General features: G+C 38.8%; 1 protein-coding gene across 2 annotated transcripts in view; it reads right to left on the bottom strand.

The window, feature by feature from the left end:
- The window catches only part of LSAMP (limbic system associated membrane protein), a 664,124-nt gene that overhangs the window by 21,632 nt on the left and 614,642 nt on the right, over positions 1-27,850 (bottom strand). The window contains exons 5-7 of one of the 2 annotated variants that reach the window (XM_033211182.1): positions 19,146-19,266; positions 18,533-18,681; positions 10,818-10,853 (exon numbers count right to left, since the gene is read on the bottom strand). In XM_033211182.1, the coding sequence (XP_033067073.1) occupies positions 10,818-10,853; positions 18,533-18,681; positions 19,146-19,266 (306 nt within the window). The remainder of the gene's footprint in view (positions 1-10,817; positions 10,854-18,532; positions 18,682-19,145; positions 19,267-27,850) is intronic. The other variant, XM_033211183.1, reaches the window with a different exon arrangement.

The raw sequence follows: 27,850 nt of genomic DNA, 5'->3' as shown, positions 1-27,850 counted from the left end.
CAAGGAGAATAAAATTTTTTCTCCATTTTTCAGTTGGGAGATACCATATAGTAAAGCAAAAGAGAAGCTAAGATGGGTGAGTCCTAATTTCCAAAGCAACATGTTCTTAACAGCATGAAATGGCAATGCAATAAAAAAAAGTTATCATCCAGGTTGATGAGGTCCTACTGACCAGAGGCTTGATATACTGGGTAATTGTCCTATAAAGTAAGTATAGGTATATGGTTTTTTTTTTTTTTTTTTTTTTTGAGATGGAGTCTCGCTCTGTTGCCCGGGCTGGCGTGCAGTGGCCACATCTCAGCTCACTGCAAGCCCTGCCTCCCGGGTTCCCGCCATTCTCCTGCCTCAGCCTCCCGAGTAGCTGGGACTACAGGCGCCTGCCACCTTGCCCGGCTAGCTTTTTTTGTATTTTTTAGTAGAGACGGGGTTTCACCATGTTAGCCAGGATGGTCTCGAACTCCTGACCTCGTGATCCGCCCATCTCGGCCTCCCAAAGTGCTGGGATTACAGGCTTGAGCCACCACGCCCGGCCTAGGTATATGATTTGACTTTAACCATTATGGGCTTTGCTCAGTGGTGATACGGATTGTTTCAGAAAGAGCAGTCTCACTAAACACTCTCAACATAAAGAAAATACTTTCTTAAGTCTCTTGCACCAAGTCAGCTTTCTTACATTTTGAGAGTTTCTTATTTAGCCTGAGAGGTTTAGTGTTTAATAATCAATGAATTAAATGTTCCAGAATGCCAAAGAGGCTAAGTTTAATAAAGGGGTTTCTCTGGGCCATGCCACCTGAAAATATGTATAACATTAGAAATCCCAGGAGTAAATTTATTTGGATCAGCTGTCAGTAAGATACTTAGGACTACACATGCAGTGTCTGTCTTAAAGAAGAAACAGGTTTCTCTGCTCTTGTGCCTAAAATGCACCTTGGCACTTGTCTGTGGGTGCAACTTGGCCCTTTGACCTTTGTAATTAAGAGACCAGCCAACTCATTTAATAAAGAACTATATTCCAGGCCAGTTGCCATGGCTCACACCTGTAATCCCAGCACTTTGAGAGGCCGAGGCTCTCTTCTGATCACGAGGTCAGGAGTTCGAGACCAGCCTGGCCAACATGGTGAAAACCCGTCTGTACTAAAGATACAAAAAATTAGCTGGGCGTGGTGGTGGGTGCCTGTAATCCCAGCTACTCGGGAGGCTGAGGCAGGAGAATCACTTGAACCCAGGAGGCGGAGGTTGCAGTGAGCAGAGATCGCACCCTTGAGTCATTGCACTCCAGTCTGGGTGACAGGGCGAGACTCTGTCTCAAAAAAAAAAAAAAACTAGCTTCCAGACCTAAATCTACTTAGTTGTTTATTCTACTTAGTTGTTGAAACATAAAATAGATTATATTATGTCTTATTTGTGTTTAAAAACATAAACTTTATGTATACTCTAAAGCCTTTTGTACTTTCATGTATCTGATTTGGTAAGAAAGAGTAAAAATACAGGTTCAGATAGGTCTCCAGAGATTTACATTCTTTCTGGTCTTACTCCTCACTTTCTATTTTCCAGCCCCAAATTGTGAAGTTCTGATTTATTTTAGAATGCATTTTACATTCAAAATCCTAAGGCATGCAAGACCATCTTTAATCAATGTAATGTGCATTTTGATTTTGTATGTATTAAAATCAGAACCATTCAAATACCATGAAACGAGGTAACTGGCCTGCAGAATTTGAATGCAAAGATAACGAGTGAGTTTGTGAGATTTCCCAGGGTTTTTAAAGCTCCTGGAAATAAGGAAGATAAGGGATTAAAAAATGTTGATATGCTCTGAGTCACCCTTGGACCTACCTCTATTGCACTAACCACCGCAGTGAAGAACTTGGTAAATGTAGTTCTGCTTTGGACTACTTCTAGCAACATTATTCCTTGGAGTTCCAGAATGCTCCAATAACAAGTTTGGTTATCTATAACTCCTGCTATGTCAGTGACTCCAAATATAACATTATAATCAGGTTCTTGTGCAACTCTCTGAAAATACTGATGGCTCCTTACAACCTATTTCTACAACTAAAAATAAAAAACTACCATCAAACCTCCTTACTGAAAGGCTGCAAGTTTTCTGTAGACATTCTGCTAGATAACAGGCTGTCAGTATCCTCCAGAAAGCTTAACCTAAATACTGCTACCTGCCACACAGTACATAGTATCAATGTGTGTCTATACAATTAAGCCCACAAGTGCTCTTCCTGGTCCTGAGTGTAATACAGGTGAAAATGCCCAATCTGTAATCTTTATTTGTATTTTTCTAGAAGTTATCTTTTTTAAAAAAAACTATATATATTCATATAAGGTATAAAGATCAAATCAGGGTAATTGGGATATCTATCACCTTAAATATTTATATTTTCTTTTTGCTAGAAATATTTGAAGTATTCTAGCTATTCTGAAATGTACATACATTGTTGTTAATTATAGAAATTCCTCACCTTTAACTCCACTAGGTTTATCATGTTTATTTCTTTTTGTAAACAGGCCAGATGCAAGAGAGAATAAACTATTAGGTAAAAACTATTATTTTTCTAGATTTAAAAAATGTATTAGGCTTTATAGTGGATCACTGTGAGTTAAGTTCTTTCTGGATTCTGGACCTTTGCAGGTACTGGGTTGTCCTTCTCTTCCCCCGATTCTCCTCTTTCTGTCTTTTAAACTTCACTTTGACCTGGAAGTCTTCCCTGACCAGCCCAGACTAGCTAATGTGCCCTGGTTTGTTCTCCCCAAACACCTCATAGTTATCTTCACATGGACTTAAAGTTTACTGTGGTTGCTTAGTTCATTAAGTGCTTCTTCTCCATTTGATCTGTAAACCCTCTTAGTGCAGAAGCTGTACCTGCTTCATTCTCCTTTGTCATCCCCAAAACCCAGCTCAGAGCAAATACTGAGATATTTCTTTGAGTAAATGAATGGTGTCATCTAGATATGGAGCATGTCACGTTAACTTAATCTGTGCCAAAAAATGAGTTTTAACTGCCTATCAAGAATGAAACCTCTTTCTTGTGCTCCTAATGATTAGAAATCATAATGAAAAGAAAACGTGACCTCTAAAAGAAACTCTACAAAGCAAAGGCAAGAGCAAGTGGAGAGTACATCTAAATACAGAACAAAAAATCCTACTATTTACGAGTTAGAATGGGAAGATTGATTCCCCAACGGAAGACTAGTCTCCAATGAATGGGATCATTCCGTCTTTTTGTTGTTGTTTTCTTTTAGCACTGCTGCACTTAACAGCTGTCAGCGATAAACTTACCTGTGTTCTGGAACTCAAGGGAGGAAAAGAAAACACATTTCCCAAGTTACACTAGCTTGCCATTCAACAGAGAAGTGCAAGTTACTGCTTGGTTTCATTTTGTTTGGTTTGTTTTGTTTCTAGCTATTTCTGCTCTCCAAACATCCCCAGCTTCCAACTCATACAAAACCCACACATATAGTTGAAAAATCATTGTAGAATGGCCAAGCAAGTTTCCAACATAAAACATGGCTGGGAATGCTTGCTGCTGTGTGAGCTAAAGAGCATGGGATGGTAAACAGAATGGACACTCGGCCAAGGTATGGCTACCTTCTACTGCTTTTTTTTCCCTACAGGATGCTACTATTGCCCCCAAATGTCTTTTTAGGTTTTTTAGGCCGTTAAAAAAAGTCATACTGAGATTCCGAGATTTAGAAGGTGGGTGCTTAAGTCAGAATCTTTATTGCGAGTATGGGGCAGATAAAAAGTAGAATGAACTATTAGCTGTGATTGACAGTAAAGATACTATGTTAGTGGTAATGTCTGGGTGCTAATCATACATATGTGTTACAGAGATGTGGGAAGCATTTTCTCTTACAATCAGCTCAGTGATAAGCGAAACTGTAGAGTAAACTATGGCAGTGCTTGGCTCCCCAGGGTCCAATTAGGAAGCATGATAAATGACTTGTAAGGTCTCTCCCCGACTGATCTGTGGTGGATATAAGCTGACATTCTCTGTGGAGTCCTAGTGAGTAGTCTGCCTACTCCCATCATACATCTTAGTACGTAGGAAAACCTTGAATTGGAATTCCAAACTCATTATGCCATGCTGTGTTCTTACTTGGCAGGTGTATTTCTTCACAGCAGTATACAAGGGGAGGTGTAAGGTGGGATCTCTTACACTGATTTTTTTCCCCATAAAGGTGCTTGTTTAGTTTAATACCTACAAATAACTTGTGATGATGAAAGAATATCATGAGGCTGGAATGACTGTATAAGGGAAATTGTTACTAAGCTTAATTTGTACGTTGCCTCTTCAGAAGTTGATGCTTTCTCCAGGTAGATGGGATAATGGCTTAGTGGTGCTTGCATGGCTAGTAATCAGTGTTTAGAAGTGAATGTCAATACTATCAAAACTTTTTCTTTGGTTTTGTTTGAAAGATGTCAAAGAGAACATGCATAGGTAATGCCTGGTAAATACGGTGGAAAATGTAGAGAAAGGAGCCAAGGAAGAGATTAAAATTAAGGTTTATACTTTTTGGGTTATGATAAGACATTTTTCAGGGGCTGGGACTATCTTGATGATTTAATACTTGGAGCAGTTTCTTTGCTGTTGTTTTTTTGTTTGTTTCCTCTATGTACTATCACTTTTTAAAAAGGACTTTCGCTCCATAGAGTCTCTGAACCCAGAACTCAGTTCCCAAAGGAAGGACTTCCTTCCTGTCTACATACAGCAATGTTTCTCACAGTTGACTGCTATGCTCATGCTAACTGGCACATGAGGTAGACTTGAGAGCAAGCAGTGCTGCCGTGCACTCTAAAGACCAGAGGAGCCTATGTCAGTTTTCTGTCCATCAAGATCCTGGTCTTCTCACCCTTTGGGGCAGCATGCCAACATTTTCTGCTGCAAATCTCATTGAGCTCTTCTTAGGCAGCTTTATTCCTTTTAATTAAAAAGACAAGACTGCCAATTACTTAAACCTAATCCCCAAATGTAACTGTTACTTTGAAATTTTTTTTTTCTATAAAGCTCATAGAAGAGCAATATTTCTGTCAAATTAAAATTTAGTGGAAGCTTGGATTTTTTGAAAAAAAAAAAAAAATACTCATTTTCAAATCCCTGCTGGCTCTAGACATCTACATAGCACAGCAAGGCATTAAGGACAGGGAGATAACCGGGAAAGGCTGACTGGTACAGGCAGATCCAGAGCCGAAAAGCAGGAAAAGGCATTAGGAAGGAGTTCTAGGACTAAACATTCTCCTATCTTTAAATTGACTCTGTAGGATTTTTAGTCATTTAGCTTGAAGCTAAATGTAAATTTTGAGAGAAATAACACTTCCAAGCCCTTGTTGAACATTTAAATAATGGTGTGAATAAATTTTGGATTTATTCTTGATAGAAACTTTTAGCAGGGGAGAGAACAACCGTTTAGGAAACAGAGTAGAAGGAAGAGTAAAGAGGTGGGGGGAGATAAGACATAGAAATGGGGAGAAAACCTCACCTATTACATGGTGTCAAAATCATTGGATTGATGAGTGAACTATTGATTCCACATGAAATATTGGTACAATTATCCCACTTGAGTCTCTAACCAGTAAAGAAAATCAGAAGGAAATCAGACTATTGTTCCCATAAAGGAGCCAGGGAATGAGGTATGAAGGTCAACTCAATAATTTTCATGTGTATTAATCAGAGCCAATTATTTTGTTGTAAATTGGTGCTGACATGGCTGCCTAAATTCTATTTGTAGAAACAAAACCCTTGTTTCTGCCAGCCAGTGGGAAGGAGAGAAGTATTTAAGAAGGGAAATCCTTCCTAGGACATACTTTATACCCTTGACCAGCAAAAAGGGCAGGTCCTTTAGGCTAATGGTTTGGCAGTTATGTGGTAATATGTATGAAGGGCATCCGCTGAAAGTGTGTGAGTGTATATGTGTGTGCCACACAACAAGGAACTGTGCAATTTTGCAGCTCTTCTTAAATGCAATATTATGATATTGGTAAGAAAATAATGAAAAATATTTTTTATTTGGCCTTAGGATGCTTCTACATTAAAACTTTAGCAGTGTGGGGATTTCAGAAATCCTTAGAATCCATAATACATCAAAATATAATAAGAGCACATTGAACTTATATCTAGCTTATGTTCGTGCAATATGATATGAGTATACTTGCCAATATCAGTGCTTTGAAAAATTATAGGACACATGTGTATCTGAATATGATTATTTTAAATTCAATATGCCTTTCTAGGAACTTGAAGCTCTCTTTTGTATATTATTTAAAATACCACTTTGAGCTTGTAGGCATGAAAAATATAATTTCTTTCCCATTTCACAGTTGGAAACACTGAATTACAGGAACAATGCTAGTAATTATCCATGATTAATAGAGGTATATATGTAAATCAACCTGAATAAGTGTGTGAAATTAGATGTGCCGATGCCAGATAGCTCTGCTCATGTTTTTAAAAGATGAATGCTTTCATATAAATCTGTGTAACTTGGGCATAAGTGTGTGCTCACTGTGCTAAGCATATTGAAAATAGATTTTGTAAAACTGTGTAGACGTTAAAGTAACTGAGTGTTATAAGCATTGTAATACATAAAACAAATTACATGAACATTTAAAATTCATTGGAAAGATGCATATCTAATGAACATGAATGTATACATAAGGGTGATTATTAATATACTATAGATTTGTCTATGTGCCTGGGTGCAACAAGGGGTAGGTTGAAATTTAGGTGTCCTTTGATCATTAAAAAGTGTGGGAGAAAGTTGCACGTCTCTTTCTCAGGGTTTTGGGAGTTAATATAGGCAAAAGCCCTTAAAACTCTAATGGTACATTAGAAGGCCATTATGTATGTTAACTATTGTTATTATTATTATTACCACCATTATTAAACAAAGAAAAATACTGTTGTATTAAGGAGCTGAAAAGAAGCTTTTTCTTTTTAATACTAAGGATGGTATTCTACAGAAAATAAATGAAACTGGAAATTATTCAGTGATCTTCACAGCATGGGATATGTTCAAAAATTTTCTCCCATTTTACCTCTCATCTTTTTGGAATTTGATTTCAAGAACCTATTCCTGGGAATGCCAGGTGAGGGCGGGTGTACCCACTCCTCTGACTGTAGTTAGGATATAGCTGTTCTGATGCCAGGCCTGCCTGTAGGAACATCAGTCTCCCTTAGGGAGAAGACATGCCAGGCCGACTTCAGATTTCTGCAAGCCTCGCTTGTTTGTGGTTTGGATTTTAATTTCTTTCGAAACTTGAATTTTTGGAGGGGGGGGGTTTGTTTTGTTTTCTGAAAAAGCTTTGGACAGCTGTATTAATCATGCAAACCCAGCCATGTGCAATGCGTTTGATCAATGGAAAAACAGGGATGGAATGGCAAGCAGCTGTGCACAAACCTGGTGCCATGCCTGAACCTGGAAGATAATCTCAACATTTCCCAAACCCACTTGCCACACGGGGTTAGTGAATGGAAAGGCTGTTCACTTGGGATAAATAATCAGATGGGAGGCAAACAAGTGAGACACATTCCAGAATTTGTTTTGTTTTGTTTCAAAGTGGCAGTGATCAGAAAGGGATAGGCTGATTGAGTCCGGAGAGCCCCACGCTCAAGGGCATTTTTCGCTTGAGCGTTACATAAACAAAACGGTTGTTTGCCCTTGTCCTTGCCCCTTGTTTCACTTCTTTTTAATTTTCGGAGGCGTTTTCAACACTTCATTCTGAACCTATGGTCCTCAATGTGAGAGTGTCTCTGGGCGCACTTCCATTACGAAGAAGAGCTAGGCACAAGTAAACTGATCATTGTGCCTCGTACCCAGAAACCTAGTACCATTGCTCAGTACCCAGAAACCTCAGGAAACAATGTCAGCCTCACAAAGTGAGAAAAGTTCCCCCAGACATTGAGAGCTGACTCTTTCCTCATTTTGCAATTCAGTGGATTTTCTGCAGCAATATAGTCGGAGGTATTTATGCAAATTTATGCAATTCAGGACTCATTTCAGAATAAATAAAGCTAAATTAAAATTAATGGAAGAAAACACCTATCAGAAACAGATCAAGGATAAAACACTATTTTATTTACATCTTTTAAGCAAAGGAGCAGGGAAGCAAACTGTTTTTATATTTTGTTTTGTTTTTGGCAGATGGGGGAAGGACATTCGGAAATTTCTGATTGGCCACAGCCAATATAAATTACCCATTGGTGGAATTCCAGTATTATTATTATCGCTGCAGAAAATCAAGCAATATGATGAAGGAAACCCAAGGGAAATGCATTTGATTTATTGAGCCTTGTTTTTGTTTAATCACAGCTTGAAGGGGTTTAGGACTGCATTCCTGCTGCGACTCTGCTGTGCATCCCCAGTCAGTTTGATGAGCCATGTAAAGTGGGGATAGGAGGGAAGATCCTCCAATGAGAGATATTAACAATAAAGCAGCTGAAATGAAACATATATCTTTGTGAGGTTGGAAATTAGGAAAGAAAGTTCTCCTTTTTATAACGGGAAGGCAGAAAAAAAATCTTTGTAACTTTTGAAACACCCACTTTCAAAGCACCTTAAGGAAATTAATTGTCTTAAAAATTTTAGGCTATTTTACATCAACCAATTTCTAAGAGACAATTGATATTTTAGGAATGAAATTTAAGAGTTCACAAAGATAGTGACAATATATGATATTCAATTAAATGAAGATACCTTGCATTATAGCTATGACCACAGTGAGGCATGCTTCTCATAGATATTTGGGTACTTAATTGGCACCATAAAAAGGCGTAAGCATCCTATTGTTAGTGTTTCTTTCAATGGGAAGTTGCATTTCACTTGGGTTAACCTCGATTGGAAAGACAAGAAGAAAAGTGATTCAATCCCTAGGAAGTTAAAGTCCTTGTAAAGAACAGAAAACTTAAGAGGGGACTATCTTTGTATAGCAAACTCTCACGCCAGCCATCCCAAGTCTTAATGAACAGCTTTTCAATTTCCACTAGCAGAGGACCAAAGTATTAGTATAAGATAAACTATATTCTCTAAAAACTATCGAATCTAAGAAAGCTAACTACAGTCTACCTACAATGTAAAAATCAAACTAGGGTCATTCTCCAATCAACAGTTCAGTTTGTGGGAAATATGAAGTTCAACAAAATCCCTCATGCTCCATCCCTAGTCCAGACTGTTTTTCAGTATCCGACAGCTGCCCTTTGTGAACGGTGTCTGGCTTCACTTTGTTTAAAGTTACATATATCATAATGCGTGATCAGATAAATATTTGAGTTGGTGGCTGCAGAACTGCTCTCACAAAGGATAACTAGAGTCACAGTGATACTATACAAAGCTCATCTCAGATGGGGCATGACCTCTTTGAAAATGCTATCCAATGGTACAAATGCATATGTGTGTGTTTTTCGTATCAGGATATTTGCAAGATGGCAACATGATAAAGTGGTGTCAATCTCTGCAGCAACACTAGAACATAAATGTGTTAAAATAATTGTGGCATGTCAGGAATTCAAAATGGGATATTTTCCATTAACAGTAAGTATCATGTCGAGTCTGAAAAACAGGCACATTTTAACAGTCTTATTTTTAGTGGCTGGATTAGAAACAGATTTCATTGTTTTAGGAAAGTTTTTTTTTTTTTTTAATTCAACGGAGTTCTAAGCTTTCACACTAAAAATAGTTTGTCCTCTTTTTAAAATTTGATAATAACCCTTATTAAGCTGTCTTGTTAATCCTTGAAACCTTGCAATCCTTAGTTCAAAAATAATTAAAATACATTTGCATATGTGAATGCATATACATGCAAAACATTGCATTATTGACACTGAATACACACAAGTTTGCAAGAATTTATAGTTTGGACAAATGTTAATGAAACATGATTCATCTTCAAACTTATAAAACAGCAGCCTTCTACCTTTAATTCTGAGCACATTGCCTTTATAGTGTGTATGATAATCTTGCTTAATTGGATTTATTTTTTCCACGCTAGGCCCCGCATGGCCTAGTTTCCGTTTTTTCTCAGGTCTTTGAGTGCTATTTGCAAATCACTTTTCTGGAATTTAATTTCAATGGTAGGTTGGTTTCGATTCAGATTTTTTATATTGTTTTATTTGCCAATTTCCCTTTAAATAGCCTTAAGCTAGAAAGTTGTGCCTGCACCTTGCATCTAAATACAATGTAGGAGGCAAAATTTAATTTAAGTGCATAGAAAGTTTATGAAAAGGAATTCAGAATGATTATCTTGTTTTTTCATTTGTGTTTTCTAAGACAGGTATATTTAAAAGGACAGAAAAAAAACCCATGAACTGGCCATGATTTTAAGAAAAAATAACATCTTTGTTATAATCCGGTTGAGTTGATTAACCTTTAGCAGCATATACATTAATTTTTACAAGTAATACCAATGACTTCAGATTTGGATTGTATAGACTTTCAACCATGAGGGTAGTCAGTCAGAGAATCGGTATTTTTGTGGCTAGAGAATTTAACTGGCTGGGTCCCAAATAGGTGAGTTCCTAGTTACTTGTAATAAATATTGACTGTAGGAAAAAATTGCTTGCTGAGTTTAGTATTGCCTTCACAGCTACTGACCAGTTTGAAGATGAGTCAGATAATAGTCTTGTTCCATGCCTATTCAACTGGTGTTGGAAGCAACTAATTGGCTTTTCTAAAAAGGTTTAAGGGAAAAAAATGATTTACACTGTATGTGAGTTTTATGAATGTGTTTTCCCCCCTTTGTGTGTTTTGCATGTTAAAGGTGATGGAGAATGACCCAGGAAGAGAGCTACAGTGATAAAAATCATACTGACCTTGAATGGGGTGGGGGATTGTGGGTAAAACACGTTCTAAAGGGGAAAAAATAGTAATCATCATGGAGATTTTAAATATTATATATATATATTTTTTTCTCATGTTTAGTTATTCAAACAATTATACAACAGATGAATTTCCATGCTTACAGGATCATATCTCTCACAAAACATTTCTCTGTACTTCCTATTAATATTAAACTATCAAAGAAATTTATTAACAAAATTAAAAATGCAGAGCGTTTAAAAAGTTTAGCTAGTGTAGGAGGACAATATCAGATTGTGGCAACCCTACATACAGAATCCTACTGGAAAAAACCCACCATCAAGATTTTAGATCTTTTAGAGAGTTGAAGTTGAGGGTATTTATAATCGTGATCAAATTCAGGTGATACATCTTGGTCTTGGTTCTCGTCTCTTTAGCTCATGACAGATGAACATGTGTCAGCTACAGATTTCTTTCCTCTCTCCAAGCCCTATAGTTCACATGAGTTTTAGCCAAGCATTTGAAGAATTTACTGTGGGCAATACTAGCTCAACTTTTCCCTCAGGTTTTTACTTCCACATTACTGATACCAAGTAGAGGAGTAATGTCAAGGTAATACATTTCTTAGCATGATATAATTTTATTTTTAGTCTATTCCTTAATTCCCCCTCTTTTTATAATACAATCTCACCTGAAATTTGATCAACCAATCAAATTTGCTTGGTGATGCATCCTGTTGAGTATAATAAGAAGTACTTTTCTTTTGAACACTGAGGTCTTAGCTTAAAAGTATCTGATAGTCCCATACATAAGCTACTGACCATAAATAGAATGTACTGACAGAGTTCAGAATTTAGGGTGGCCTTCATTTATCTCATGAAAGACCTAAGCTTAAATCCTCTTCTGAGGCTCTTTCAGAAATATAGAATGGAATATTAGGGATATGATGTATTATTTGCTAACTCCAAAATTATATGATAGTGTAACATAATTATTGCACACTTTTCTGTGTTTCTCCTAGCGGCTTGATTAAATAAAGACCAATGGAAAATGAAAATCAACAAAAATCAAAACCACAATGAGAAAAGCATATGTGCATATTCAAATCTGATAGCCTATCATCTTGTGCCATATGCTTAAAAAGAGTAGATTTTACCTGGACTTTGGGCACTGGATACATCCGGACACTGAGAAAACTCAGTCTCCTTGCAGAGTCAGCTTTTCTCTAACTTGGCTGAAGTTGTCACTTAAATATGAAAGTTTCCTAAGTCCATTAAGATGAAGCAAGTCAACAGCAACAACTAACAATTGTATGTTAGTTACACAAGTGTCAAGTAGAAAAATGGTTTAAGCCTCCACTGGTTATTTGGTATTAAGTTTCCAGCTTTGCAAATAAATAGCTAAACTGCTTTTAGCATTTATGTAGCAGTTGGAGACCACTGTCCCATATTATACTCTTTCTACTGAATTTTATTTTTATTATTACTATTATTATTCAGACTGTTAAAATGACTCAGTTTAATATTTTCTCATCATGCTGTTCACAGCTGGGTAAATGCACTCTGCCCTTATTTCCACATGACCATTTATATTGCTAAACCATCTCACCCACCCTCCTTTCAGTGCCTTTCAACTGCTTCTCAGCTTATTATCACTGTCTTAGCTCCACCTTGTTATCATCGTCTTAGGCCTATCACGCCCCATTAGTTATTCTCTTTCTCTTAATTCCATCCTATTCACGTATCTTTCCTTAGATGCTTCTCTTTCCCAGTTTTCATTCTTATTCTTTGAGCATTGTTCTGCTGCTGTTTTATGCTAGGGTTTGCAGGATCCTGTAAGAGTGTAAAGTGAAGTAAATACCACTTTATAAGGAAAAAGAAATTTTCCAACTTTTGATTTTCAAAAGTAAGGGAGGGCAGAACCCTTGGTGCTATGCACTTCTCCTTTGGCTGCTGCTACTTGAGGAGGATAACATGCTTAGCAGCTGATTGGGAGATAGTGGGAACAGAACTATAAGGTTGGCCCTAGTACTATATGATATGGCTCTTAGCAAGGTCTCTTAACTCTGAGCTTTGGTTTCTTACCTGCTAAGTGGGTGGGCGAGGGGAGGAGAAATGTATCCACAGACAACCCATTTAAGGAGTTTGCATCTAGTGTTTCAAACTACATGTCGGTAAATAGCAGCTCAAGCTGTTTTATTGTGTGGCATCTTAAAGTAGCTGGTTAAAACGCTTTGCCAAATCTTCACTCTGTTAACCAGGTTAGAGTGCAGTGGCCTGATCTTGGCTCACTGCCTTCTGCCTCCCAGGCTCAAACAATCCTCCCACTTCAGCCTCCTGAGTAGGTGGGACCACGGGTGCACGCCACCATACCTGGATAATTTTTTTGTAGTTTTGGTAGAGATGGGGTTTTGCCATGTTGCCCAGGCTGGTCTCGAACTCCTGAACTCAAGAAATCCACCCCCCTCAGCCTCAGCTGGGATTACAGGCTTGACCCACTGTGTTTGGCCTAGGCTTTGCCAAGTCTTGACTAGCATCATCAAATGCTGTATGTTTAAACAGCAAGTCTATCCGATAACAAAATGCTTTTTAAAGAAAACGGGGAGGCCCTCATTATAAAGACTCCCTCTAGCGCTGGATTACTCTGGTAGTACTTGAAATGTAGTCAACTACGGCTTTACAACTTAATGATATTTTAAAGTTTAAAAAGAAAATTAAAAACACCTCCTACACGTGGATGCAGCAAAGCCCAGTGTAGATTTTTTATTTTTTATTTTTGTATTTTTATTCTTTTGTACTCAAAAGCCTCAAAAGACCTTTATAATCCATGCATTTCTCCAAGGCACAAGGTAATCAATCAGTGGGATTGTTCTTTAATGTGTGGGAAAATTCTCCTCCTTATTCTCCTCCTAGACCAAACGCTGACTACTAGGCTGGAATATTCACTGGGAACGTCAACATGCCAAAGAGAAGTCAATCACTGAACTAACCTGGTGGTAGCAGGCTACTGGGGGTTAATGAAAACGGAAGTGGGAGGCAACACAAGCAGTGCCGTTGGGTGGGAAGGGATGGAGCAGTATAAAGACAGTGGAAAGACCTCCTTGAGTGAAAAAAGGAGAAAAACAAATAGATTCTGCTCACTTCCTAACTTACAAGATACATCTCCTAATATTTATGCCCGCATACACAAATGCAGATAACGTGTTGATTTAGGGCCTGGACTCTCGAAATAGACTACATGAATTTAAATCTCAAGCTCAGCCTTACTTAGTTGCACTGGTCACTTAACTTTTCTATGTAATGGAGAAACACAAGTACATAGTAGGGTTGTTGTGATGCATGCCTGTAGTCCTAGCTACTCAGGAGGTTGAAGTGGGAAGATTGCTTTAGCTCAGGAGTTCTGGGCTGCAGTGTGCTATGCTGGTTGGGTGTCGCACTAAATTTCATAAGGTGGCCTCCCAGAAGTCGGGGACCAACAGGTTGCCTAAGGAGGGTCGAACTGGCCCAGGTCTGAAATGGAGCAGATCAAAACTCCTATGCTCATCAGCAGTGGAATCATGCCTATGAATAGACACTGCATTCCAGCCTGGGCAACATAGCAAGACCCATTTCTGACACAAAAATATAATTTTTAAAAATCAGATCATGTATGTGAAACATTTAGCACAGTGCATACTGCAGCATACATTGCACTCACTTAATAAGAAGTGACAACATTTAAATTATCACCCATCCCCCTTTCTTCCTCCATGTCCGTTATTTTAAATCTAACTCAACAAGAGCATGAAACAAGATACACCTATCACCTTTGTGGGTGAATTTTAGTTATCAGTCTGGAAACACAGTCTGTTATGTTACTTATGCAGATGGTGGAACTTGTCTTGGCATCACTTGAAGTCCAAGTTTTCATCCATGTCATGCATATCCCCCTGTCTGACAAAGACTAGGGAGCCGAATCCTTGCTCATACATTGTGCCATTGGATTAATGTATTCAAAACATTAGATAAGGCAATGCTTAGCCCAAGGATGAAGAAAAAGATATACAGGGCATTACTTGGTTATACCGACTGAGGTAGTATGGATCTTTGACAGACACAGTGCTAGAATATGTGGAGAACTAGATGAATGAGAAAGGAATGCTTCCACCAGCTCAGGGAAAAATTACTATGAATGCAATGTATTCTTATACTCTCATTCCATGATTTTGACCCCTCTGGAGATCAGTATTTGAATAGAGAGTGGGGAAGTATATGTATGCATGTGACCGCAAGTTGACAGTGTGTGAAAAGTCAGCTCATCACTGTGGTGGATACGGCTGAAAATGCGCTGACACACCAGTGAAGATGAATGATCGCTAACTCTTCAGGGGCTCTGGCTCTGGGTCTCTACCTGCTGCTGCTGCTGGCTGGCAGAGGCTCACCAGCTGCCTGTTATTCTCTGGACTGGCTTGGTCAGCAGAGCACCCCGCTGCCCACACAGTGCTTCCATCAGGGTTGCGGCCACAGACAACTGCCCCTGAGCGTTTCTCCCCTCCTGACTCTGTTCTGTGGAAAATTACCTCTGCTGACACTCGCACAGTGTCTTCCTTTCCCCATTAATCCCATTTATTTGAATATAAGTAGCAGACAATTGACCCACACATGTACTGTTATTTTTTCCCCTCCCTCCCTCCCTCCCTCTCTTCCTCCCTCCCTCTCTTCCTCCCTCCCTCTCTTCCTTCCTTCCTTCCTTCCTTCCTTCCTTCCTTGCATCTTTCCTTTCTTTTATCTCCCTCCCTCTCTTTTCCTTTCTTTTCTTTTAGAACTCTGTGAAATACAAGGTTCTAGCTATGCAGGTTGTAACAATGGACCTCCCAAAACTAACTGGTGATAGGTGGGTGGGTGGGTGGAGGGACTGCCGGTCCTGCTACAAAAGAAGGAGAGCTTCTCCCCCAAAATGTTTGCTCTTAGGCCTTGGATCTAAGAAATAGTGCAATAGATTTGACAACATTCTGCAATTTGAATAGTTCCTTTTTACCTCAAAGCCTAATGATCTTTCATATTCTATTTTTCAGTAAGGATTATACCTCCTAACTTTCCCGTAAAAGTGGGACATCTATTCTAAACCAAATGCTGATGCATGTGATGCCTCTGCATGCTGCCAAAGACACAACTATGGTAGTGCCTATGAGGGACCACCAGGAAGTACTACATCATTAATCACTGCACCACACAATCCTCAAATGTATAATGGAGGGTGACTTCTACTAAATCATAAAGGGCAGTGTGATAGGATACACTGATTATTCCCTGATTTTCAGCTTACAAACAGAAACTCTGTAAGATTTTTGACATTTCTCAATTTTACTGGGTTAAGGGCATTGGTATTGTAGGGCTTGATGTTACCTTCCATGACCTCTAGCAGGATCTCATTGCCTTTGACCTAGTCTATGCTCACTTTCCCTTCTCCCTCAAGTATTCCATCCTTCCAGCCTCTTTCCCTTTCCTCTCTCTCAGGCTATAGGTGATATTTTATTTATAATTTGAAATATATCATTAGCATAGTTCTTAGTCTAGGTTAAATAGAAAGAAAATATACTTTAATGCAAATGTATAATTGCTCGCTTTCTGTAACTCATCCAGTTGTTCTATCTTTTCTTTACTAATCTCTAAGCAACCTTCTTTTTTTTTTTTTTTTTTTTTTTTTTTTTTTTTTAAGTACAATTTCCATTTTATTTTTCTCCAGAGAATAGTCTGTCTCAGTCTTTAAGGACTCAGCTCCTTACATGGGCTTTGGTGGGGGACGTGGGGCAGCACCGCAGGTCTAAATCGGGGAGGGGGTGTTCGGTCCTTGCGGGCTTCACGAGATCGATTCCTGACTACTTTGCTGTGAATTGCACAACTCACACAGTAATGTAGCTCACATACAGCTTGGGAAGCACATAGGCATCAAAGACGCTCGCTTCAGAAATGTCCCTAACCGCTGCGGCCTCCACTATGTTTCGAATGACAAATTTCTTAATGGCCTTGTCCTGGGCACGCACGGGCACAGTTAGTGCAGCGAATAGGCTGCACATGGCCGCGGCCCTTTTGGCACGACCGTTGTTCCTTCTTTTCTTTGTCATTTTGGACGTACGGACCAAAGAGAGGACAGCAACCTTCTTTTTAAGTGTATAAGTGTATGTTGTTCTACTTAGCCAGGTCAACTTAGACTTGGTAAATCTTAAATTCCCAGTTGAGGCTGGTTTCCCCCTGCTAGCATTTATGGAATCCTTAATGTTAGGAATGAATCAGGTAACTACAGTTCTTAAGAAGTATATTCTCAAATGTCTTAGGAATATTGATGTCTCTAGTTGAGGCAAAGAATACTGATGTTTGGTCTTTGGAGACAAGTAAACATGTTGTGAATTTTAAACTTCGTGTGGAGGCAGCATTTGTATAACTGTATCTCGTCAAATTGTCACAGACTGAAGTCAATGAGAGTTATGAATGAGAAACTAAAGGCCAAAGTTAGAGTCATTTGTGGTTGTTGCTTTTATAAATGGAGTTGGATCTTAAACAGTTTTAAAATGGCTTTAACACTACATTTCAAGAGAACTCTCACTTAAATTGATTTTTTTCTAAAAACATTTTTTTCTCAAAGGCTCATCTAAATGGAATATAGCAAGATAGAAACATTTCTTCTGGTCATAGTATTTCCTGTTTTTCCAATAGAATCTGTGCAGAAAAAAAACAACTTAGTGGTTTGTTATTCCAAAATAATAACAGTACTTATTTTGGACTTTTCCCTTTAGTCCAAATGAACTTTCTGATTCAGCATGAGCTAACTTTTTGATTTATTTTGCTTATTCTGATAAATGTGTCTCTATTCCAAATGTTATCATTTTCTTGTGACTCCATTTAGCATTCTTCTGTTTCTCAGAGGGTATCTTCTTCTGTGCTCATAGTCACCTGCCCAACAAAGCTGGGAGTGAGAGACTTGACTCTAACTTGCTGCTAAAGAGCAGGACTCCAAGGTGGGGTCTCCTATTAACATCAGTGACTTTAGAATGACTGCGCCCTCCTTGGTATACTTTCAGGATCTTCTCTGGTCTTCAGAAATGTTCCCCTTTCCTACCATTCCATCTCTGTTCCAAAAATATATCAGAAAAGTAATGTCTCTTACTGTCATACAGAAAACTTTCTGCAACCATTTTTCCTCCTTTAGATTTTACGTTTTAATCATTTATTCCACCCTTCCTCTTGTGTTGTTAAAAATGTACTTTCTTTTTCCAGCCTCTCCCTTCTCTCAGCACCTTATCTATTCTCACTGAATATTTCTTCCTCAATCACTCTTATCACTGCCTTCAACACACACACACACACACACACACACACACACACACCCATACACACACACTGTTATCCATTTCCAGGCTTTTACGTCACCTCTGCTTCTTAAAGGACCACTGCCAAAGAGACTTGTGTTCTCTGAATATTATTTCAGCTTAACCAGGAAAAAACAAAACAAAACAAAAAAACAAAAACTAAGGAAAACAAACAACAGGGCAGTTATCAGAAGTAAGAGAAGTTGCTCCATTTATAAATCTCTCCTATGCACAGGGACTGAGAACCTTGCATTTTTGTTTCAGTGCATATATCCTTATTTGTGTTTAAGTGAACCTTTAATAGATAAGGGAATGATTTTCACGTTTTTCATGTGAAAAGTCCATTTAATTCCACCAAGTTGGGCCCTGCTTTGGCATACTTACTGAAAAGGACTAGGCTGGCATTGGTGACCCCCAGCTTGTTGGCAGCCACGCAGGTGTAGTTGCCATAGTGCTCCTCAGTGACATTGGTCACCGTCAGGGAAGACTGGCCCTCCGTGCTCTTAATCTCAAGACCATTGGCACTATTTATCCTACAAGTTCAAAAACAGAAGAATAGAAAGGAACACTGGTGAAGGTTTTAGCTTAGGAATTCTTTCCCTAACCTGACACTGGAGGAAAAGGAGAGAAAGGAAGTAGCTAGGATTTGTGGTTCCATGCCCAATTCCTATTTTAATTGTGCAATGCCATATTATCAGAATCAATGTCCATCAACAGAGAAAACTAGGGGATGGGTTTGAGTTTCTGTTATAGGCAAGAAAGACATGCAGGTGAAAGCTACCCGTTGAACTGTTTTCATATTTTACCTGACTGCTTTTGGGCTTCAGCTTAAGAGCTACAGGCCCCAAAGAATTTGATAAGAGATATTAAAAAGGAAGAGTGTGAGAATATAGTTCTACACAATAACAACTGGCTTGGCTTTGGCTTTGTTGTGGGGCTTCCGGTGTCCCCAGGCCCATGTAGTGGAGTCACGGGGGATGGTAGTTTTGGCACATACCTAGTGTCATCCCGGTACCACTCAAAGTCAGGTGCAGGCACTGCCGAGGCCTCACATTTGAGTGAAGCTTGTCGTCCTGTGGTGGCTTCATTGCTCTTGGATTCTGTGATAGTGGGAGGATCTGTAGGAAGGACAGGCACACACGTTTATATGAGGGTCGGGGTGCTTAGAATTTCTATTCAGGAAGGAATGAAGAAGGACAATCTGATTAGAGAGAGGCAGGAAGGGAGCCATCTTAAAGCTCCATTTGTATGAATTGTATCATCAGCTGAATGGGGTTGATCACCAAAAAACTAAATAAAAATAAGAGATAATTAATGGAAACATAGACTTGGTTTGCTTAAATGAGACACTTAGCAGGGTTTTATGGAAATGGAATCTAGAATTTCTTTATCCCTCCTCCAATAGGTCATGGTATACAATTATAGATTATAAATATTTGTATAGCTTTTTCTTTTTATAAATGAAGCAATGATACCAAAGGACTTAGGAATCTCAACATATAGTTTGACCATTTTTCTTTTTCATCTTGTCATTATAGTTTGAGATGGCCTTGAGGAGTCTGATGAAAATAATAGCCAGCTAAAGCCTTTCCAACGTAAGTTTGGTCTGATACTGTTGCAGGATTCAGAAACAAACAAACAAACAAACAAAACTAATATTAGGTGATTACCTTCTTTTCTTTAATGTGTTCCCTTATCACCACAACCCAGGTAAATTTAGCTTTTATGTGTGGGGGTATGGCTTAAAGCCTATCCTCGTACATAGAAGACTTACTGGTATATCAGCCTTCTATTCTCTCTGGCAGTTGGGCCCTTGATTCTTATGCCCAGGAATGGGTCTACAAAACTATCACAGGCTTGAAATCAGCTGGGAAGCACATTTGACACTCTAATTTTCCATAACTCATTCAAACAGTCCTACGAGGATGGAAAGAATGTTTGCATGTCCACTTGACTGTGTTAGGACTGTAGACTCAGCCTCTTGCACCGGATGATGCTGTGTTCGTGCAGGTTATGGGCCTTCAAGGAGAGAAAGCCTTTCCTGTCCAAAGGTCGTTTGCCAGAAAATGGCAACCTGGTTATGTACACATGGGAAAAACAGACCCAGACACTCTGTTTAGACTCTGTAGAGGAAAAAGCTCATTTAGGAAAATTAGTAAAGTGAACATTAGTGGGTAAACTCATTTAAACCCTGCCCTTCGGCACCTGGTCTATCTTCCTTATTTCTGATTTATTTTAATATTAAAAAACTATTGCCTAAGTTTTCTACCTATAGAAGACTGTAATACTCTGAGTTTAAAAGAATGTACAAGAAAGCATCTGATTTGTCTTCAATTTCCTTTTTGATTTTACTTTCCCATAAGCTTAGACATTTTTAAATCACTGTCAGAGTTAGAGCACATTTGAATCAACACTTGTATGTAAACAGGTATGCTAAATGGGGTTTTGTTGTCTTACTGCTGCTGGTATTGTTTTGCTTTAGACTTACTGCCTTATTTCCGTATAAGCACTAAATGGGAAGATGCTGTAGTAAAACGAACCCTGGATTGGAAACTAGGAGTCCTGGGATTTAGTTTGAGTTTGGCTGTTTGGACTTCCCATCATACATTTTCTTTCTGGGCCTTGGTTTTATTACCTATAAAATGAGGGGATCCTATTTTAATGATTTATAGCATCTTTTCCAACTGTAAACTATCCCAATTCTAGTTAAAACTGCTCATTCTTTACAAATGGGTGGTTGGCATCATTATGATCCAAGCGTATTTTCAAACCCTTAACTAATTTAACTCTTAAATTGCTAACTTTCCAAATTACTCATTTATCTATTCCATGGTTTAAGAACCAGAATTAGCAGTCGAGAAGAGGAAATCTGAGGTCTGATTTTGACTCTACTCTTAAACAGATTTGTGGTCTGGGAAAACATCGGTACCAGTTTGAGCCTTTTTCGTTTTTATCTTTTTAAAAAAGAAGCTAGCTTCTAAAATTGGTTATATAGATCATTAGAGCATATCAGTTCAAAGAATAATGCAATAGTTAGTAGTAGTGGTGCTGTGGGGAGATATTAACAAAAGGCACAGGATAGAGGTTCTGGGCTTGGATTTAAAGTCTGGTAGACATGAATTCAAATCTAGGCTCTGTTCCTGATTGTCCTTCCTCATTTCAGAGTTTAATACTTTGCCCATAGTCATATTGCTTCCGTTTCCTCACTTATAAAATGTTAGGGCTGGGCATGATGGCTTATGCCTGTAATCCTAGCACTTTGGGAGGCCCAATTGGGTGGATCACTTGAGGTCAGGAGTTTGAGACCAGCCTGGCCAACATAGCAAAACCCCATCTCTACCAAAATACAGACAACTAACTGGGTATGGTGGTGTGTACCTGTAGTCCCAGCTACTCGGGAACCTACAGCACAAGAATTGCCTGAGCCCAGGAGATGGAGGTTGCAGTGAGCAGAGATCGAGCCACTGTACTTCAGCCTGGGCAACACAGCAAGACTCTGTCTCAAAAAAAAAAAAAAAAGATGGAACCCAAGGCAGGGAAGTACATTTGAAGGCTGAGAGATATTAGGCCTCAGAACTGATGAGGCTAGAAATGGATTTCATAAGAGTGAGGAAAAGAAGCAGTGTTGAAAAGGCTACACTGATTTCTGGCTTGGGCATCTGGGTAATGCCATCCACTGAGATAAGATTCATAAGTAAAGAAATAGACAACCAGCAGTAGAATACTCAATACACATTACTTTCCAGTCCTCATTTCTTGTCACTGTATTGTGTCCTTAAGCTGCCAATGATTCCATCATCTGTAGCACAGTGGCCCATTGATGTTGGCTGAAGATAATTTTGCTTATGAATTTTGTTTGTTCAGTTTCCCAATTTGTAAAATCAAATTTAACCACTGTTTGTGAGTTTCTGGAGCCACTTGGTTATAACTGCCAACTGGTGACTATTTACCCTTCATCCCTTACCACTTCAGGGCCCGGGGAAATAAATGATTTTTCTGATTGAAAAATTTGGGAAGAAGAAACTGGGCCTGTTTGACTCATCTATTTCCTTTCTTCCTTTTGGGACCAAGCTTCTGGCTGGTAGCAGAGGTTCTCCTCTGTTTCTCCATGACCGAAGTCTTACTTGGGCTCTCTCCTTTCTGCTTTCATGTGGGCAGGCCCATCCCATCCCAGGGCTGCCATGATTGGGGAGGTAAGTCGACCACACTAAGCTATTATCTCTAGCCACCTTGATCTCTAAAATTGGGAACATTTAGGTCTCCTGACCACTCTTTTCCTTACTTGTCAATTTGTTTGGAATCTGAATTACTAAGAAGCAAGCTATTTATTAGCCCTTCAGAGACCCCAGCATGGGGAAGCTGGCAGGAAACTAGGATTGAGCACTTACAAGTGCATTAATCTAGTCAGTTGCAAAGGCCAGCTACTTGCTTCCCTCCTTGAAAACTTAGGAATTTTCTTGTACCAGGGTAAATATATGAATACTGATAAATATACAAAGAGCTCATTGTTTCTAATATTTTTCAAATGACACCATGGTGCAAGTTTATTTTTTCATGGCTTATTGAAATGAACATTTCAAAATTCATTTGTAATGAATTCTGCATAGGTGAGGCTAAGAAAGACTATTACAAATCATACTGCAGCATGCCTTGTGTAGTTAAAATAATAGATGTCCTTATTCAAAATACGGTTATAATAAAAATGTGGCTTCATAAAAATGCTGCACAGAGAGGTCCATTGTTATTCTTTATATGACTTTGGAATAGCTTACAATTGTCAAAGGACTCTTCCAGTTTATATTAATTCAAAATTCCATGTTCTGAAAATATTAATAGGGCCTTTCTTCTTCTGACATCACCAATAACAAGACTTTTTCAATCAGAATGAATAGGGAAACAAAACAGAGGACTAGGAAATAAAATATCATTCATTTAATCTTACTAATATTGGGAATATTCATAAAAAAGAATAACATTCTGAATAGAAAATTTAATGTATAGTCATTTACTGCATGTCAGCACTCTACCAGGTTTTAGATATCCTCTTTATCCAAACAATTAGCCCTAGGAGGTAAATATGATTAACCCCATTTTATGAAAGAGAAGACAAGCTTACAGAGGGTTACTAAGTTGTCCAAATTCACATGGTCAGTATTGGATGGACCATGGATTTAACCCCAGGTCTGTCATGCTCTGAAACTCATGTTCTGAACCTCTCTGCTCTGGTACATCTATTTGAATGAATTCTTTTGAAGAACAATGAATTTCTAACAGGAAAAAAATACCAATCAGGGGAGGGAGCATGCTGGTAGATGGAAAGATAAATGCTGCATATTTCTATTATTTATAGGGTACCAACAATGGCACAACATGTGGTGACACAGTGGATATAAACCTGTATTAGGAGTCAGGAAATGCAGATGCAATCTCTGCTAGTGCCACTTAGGTTGTTACCATGGGACACAATGCTCCCTTGCAGCCCCTCACCTAGGAATATAGACAATGATGCCTGTCTGTCTATCTCACGAGTTTGATGTAAATATCAGATGAAGTCATTAATATGAGAGCACTTTTAACACCTAAAGTGATTATGTGTATTATTTTATAGTATTATTATTCACTTGGTATCATGGATAAAGAAAGAACTTTGGAGTTAGACCTGGGTTTGAGTTCCAAGTCTACCACTTACAAAAGCTGTTTGATTTTGTGTCAGAGCATGCTTACGCTCACTGAGCTTTGTTTTCGTCCTCTCTACATGGGGATGATATAGATCATCTCCCATGGGTAGTGTGCAGCGGTGTAAAAAGCAGCAGAGGCAGAGGGTGTAGGCAATAAAAAACACATTATCTGTAGCGAATTTAGAAATGATAATAAGACTGATTTAGAGTTGCTTTTTTTTTTTAAGTCACCATGTGCCAGTAATATTAAACAATGCCAGTGATAAAGTAAATACTTCTCACTGGGGCAGACCAGGCCCAATACACCCTCCCATTTGTTTGGTGATACGGTTTGGCTGGGTTCCTAGCCAAAATCTCATCTCAAATTGTAATTCCCCATAATCCCTATGTGTCAAGGAAAAGACCAGGTGGAGGTAATTGAATCGTGAGGGCAGTTCCCCCATGCTGTTCTCATGATAGTGAATGAGTTCTCATGAGATCTGATGGTTTTATAAGGGTTTGGTAGTTCCTCCTGCACTCATTCCCTTTCCTGCCACCTTGTGAAGAATGTGCCTTGTTTCCCCTTTGTTTTCTACCATGATGGTAAGTTTCCTGAGGCCTCCTCAGCCATGTGGAACTGTGAGTCCATTAAACCTCTTTCCTTTCTAAATTACCCAGTCTCGGGCAGTTCTTTACAGCAGTGTGAGAATGGATTAATATAGTTGGCCACTGTTGATGTGATGACTACAGTGAATTGATACGAAATCTCTAGGAGAGTCTGGGTACTCTGAAGGTACTTAGAAAATTATGGTTCCTGTCCATATTGCAAAATTATAATGAAACATTGTAGTACTCTGGGTTGTCACTGAATATTTCCTCTGAAGACCTCATAATCGATTCATAAGTATTAGGATATGTCTTTACCATTACCTACCCAAAGGCAAGAATAAACTAAAGATGAGCATGGAGACTGAATAGGTGTAACTATGAAAAGCTAGAGAAGTTGGCCAGTCTGGTTCCATATTAAACAGTTATTTTTCTGGCCAAGGCAGGCAGATCTCTTAAAATCAAGAGTTTGAGATCAGCCTGGTCAACACGGTGAATCCCAGTCTCTACTAAAAATACAAAAATTAGTCGGGTGTGGTGGCACGTGCCTGTAATCCCAGCTACTTGGGAGGCTGAGGCACGAGAATTGCTTGAACCCGGGAGGCAGAGGTTGCACTTAGCTGAGATTGAGCCACTGCACTCCAGCCTGGGCAACAGGGTGAGACCCTGCCTCAAAAACAAACAAACAAACAAACAAAAAAGTTATTTTCCTAATGTTTTCTCATTAGGTGATTTTTGAATCAAATCACTGAAGATACCAGTTAAAATACATACACATTATCTGGAGGCAACAGGTCTCTCCAGCCCAATTGTGTATTCTGTGACAACCTCTGCTTCCTCTAAATAAATGGCTCTCCAAGGTAAGGCAAGCTCACATTTAGAAATGTCAGCTCCCCAAGTGCCCCAGCATGGGTGTGGATTGAGTTGATTAGCTCTGGACACCAGGGTGGAGGCAGAAACAAATTCAAAGAGAGAGACAAATAAAGGGAAAAGGAGTTGTGAGGATGACAATGTGAACCTATTTGGAGAGAGACCTGCGGGAAAGTGGAAGGTGGGAACATCAGCTGGTCAATGGGGCGGGGACAAGCTTGAGAGCTGGGAGCAACTTTTGAGAAAAAATTCTCCAGGAATAGGGAAGGAGTCCAGTATTGCAAGAGTCTATATAAAATTAACAGTTTGTATTTGTTAAACATTTACTAGGTGCTATATATTATTCTAGGTGTACTGGGCACTAGGATGAGACAAACTCAAAAATAGTTACATTTAATGCACTGTGAGAACTGAAATTGAGGAACTGCACCTAGAACCTGCAGTGAAAGAATAGGCTGTCCCTAGGACTGGTATCTGAAAGAAATTAACAGTTACTTTGTGGGTAAGATACAGAAACCTGGAAGTCCTGTCTGTTGTCTAATTTATACTAAGCTTATTCAATTGAAGAGATTTTGAGCCAACATTTTAGCTTTCTGTAAATTCTAGGACCTCCTGCCACTTAGAAAATAGATTTTGCATGTAAAAGTGGCTACGTGTAATGCTGTATGCCTACTGCAGAGAAGTGCTATCCAAAAGAAGTAAAAAGGAGAGACCATAGAATCCAGCTTGTGAGCTCAACAGGAGAGACTGTTATGTCTCTCTTCTTTGCTGCTCTAGTCTCTCAGTGCCCTGCAACAAACATCTGTTGGCAACTGAGTAAATGAGTCAATGAAGTGCTGGTGGGAGAAAGTTAACAGCCCTGAGATTTTTTCTTTCTTGTAGTGGTAGTACTCAGGGTCTGTTCATTGCAATAATCTATTTGGCCAGTAGTTATCTTAACCATCCTGATCCCCTGACCTAATTCCAAAGCCTGTGTTTCGAAAAGGAAGCAGAATCAGTTTAAATAATGGATTTCATGGCCAGCAGGATTAGATGAAGTGACAGAGGTGATCCTGGGCATTTCTCTGTATGCAAGAGTGTTGCTAGGCAGACTTGGTTCCATAATTCAATCTGAGAGACTTCATCTACTTAATACAACTATATTTAAGTTGGATGAATTGTTTGAACAGGACAAGTGCTGTGATGACTAGTTGTGATATAATATAAATACAGCTCATGAGGTTTTGGTAAAAGGTGATTCCAAAGGAAATGGATACAATATTTTTCCAGATTTGTGACCATATTATTTGCAAAATTTGGAGAAATGTTAAGAGGGCAGAGTTTATCTGTGAGTTTTTCACCTACTTATTCAATACACATTTACTGAGCAATTTTTATAAGGTCGGGCACATGCTAGGTCCTGCTTGTTAGGACATACTGGATGTGTGACTAAACTCATTATAGTTTTCCATATAATTTGTTATGAGGTATCTTTTTAGAATCTCAGGGTTCTGTCCATATTCTGTGGTTCACTCATTAGCAAAAGCTCACATTTTCATAAAAGTCTTTTCTTGAAAATTATAAGTATTTTCTTCTGCTTTAAATTACACTTTGGGGACAGTCAAGAAGAAGCAATGTCAGACTAATTGTACCAATAATAATAGGACCCAGGCGGCTAGCTTTGATCTTGGGAACCATCTGCAATTCAGACCACTTTGATGTTTCACACAATGGAAGCATAAATATTTTCTATGTACACCATGATCGGACTTTCACAAATCTAATTAAGATGAAGGTCAATTAAGAGAAAATGAAATATTAACTCCAAAAGTCAGGGAAGAGATGGAAGATGATGGCATGGTTGTGTGTACATAAAAGAAGCTAATCTAATTATAAACTTATACAAACAGCCAGAGAAGTTTCCTTTCATGTGACAAAAAGGTCCTAAAGCATTTTATAATATTGCGATCATTAATGTGTCTTTGAAACACACTCAGCACTAGAAAAGAATAGTAATAACTGGCATTTCAAAACTCTATTACTAAAAAATTTGAAGACAGCTAGGGATAGAAGCACTTCAGAACTCACGAAATGCAGCCCCTTGCTTCTTGGAAATGAGTGCCATAAACTATAGCAGAGTCATTTGTATCTATTGGATTCCTCTAGGTTTGGTGTGAAAGAGATTTTGCTGCTGGTTTCAGAAGTCTGCAAGGCTGGAGCAAGGCCACAGGTAACGGTGCATCCCAGCACAGGCTGCGTAAACTTTAGCAAGTTTCCTCAGCTCTCCAAGCCTCAGTTTCCAAATTTCTAAAGTAAGACTAATGATGCTTAACTCATAGGTTTAAAATGGCTGTGGGGATTAAATAACAAATGTAAATCAATCAATCAATCAATCAGTCTCTCTCTCTCTCTCTCTTTCTCTTTATTTTGAGACAGAGTTTCACTCTTGTTGCCCAGGCTGGAGTGCAGTGGCACAGTCTCGGCTCACTGAAACCTCCACCTCCTGGGTTCAAGTGATTCTTCTGCCTCAGCCTCCTGAGTAGCTGGGATTGTAGGCACGTGCCACCACACCTGGCTAATTTTTGTATTT

Source organism: Trachypithecus francoisi, unplaced genomic scaffold (genome assembly GCF_009764315.1).
Source record: "Trachypithecus francoisi isolate TF-2019V2 unplaced genomic scaffold, Tfra_2.0 Lachesis_group0, whole genome shotgun sequence".
Classification (NCBI taxonomy): Eukaryota; Metazoa; Chordata; class Mammalia; order Primates; family Cercopithecidae; genus Trachypithecus; species Trachypithecus francoisi.
Note: the sequence above shows the minus strand (reverse complement) of the source record. Positions and strands in the feature narration are given on the sequence as shown.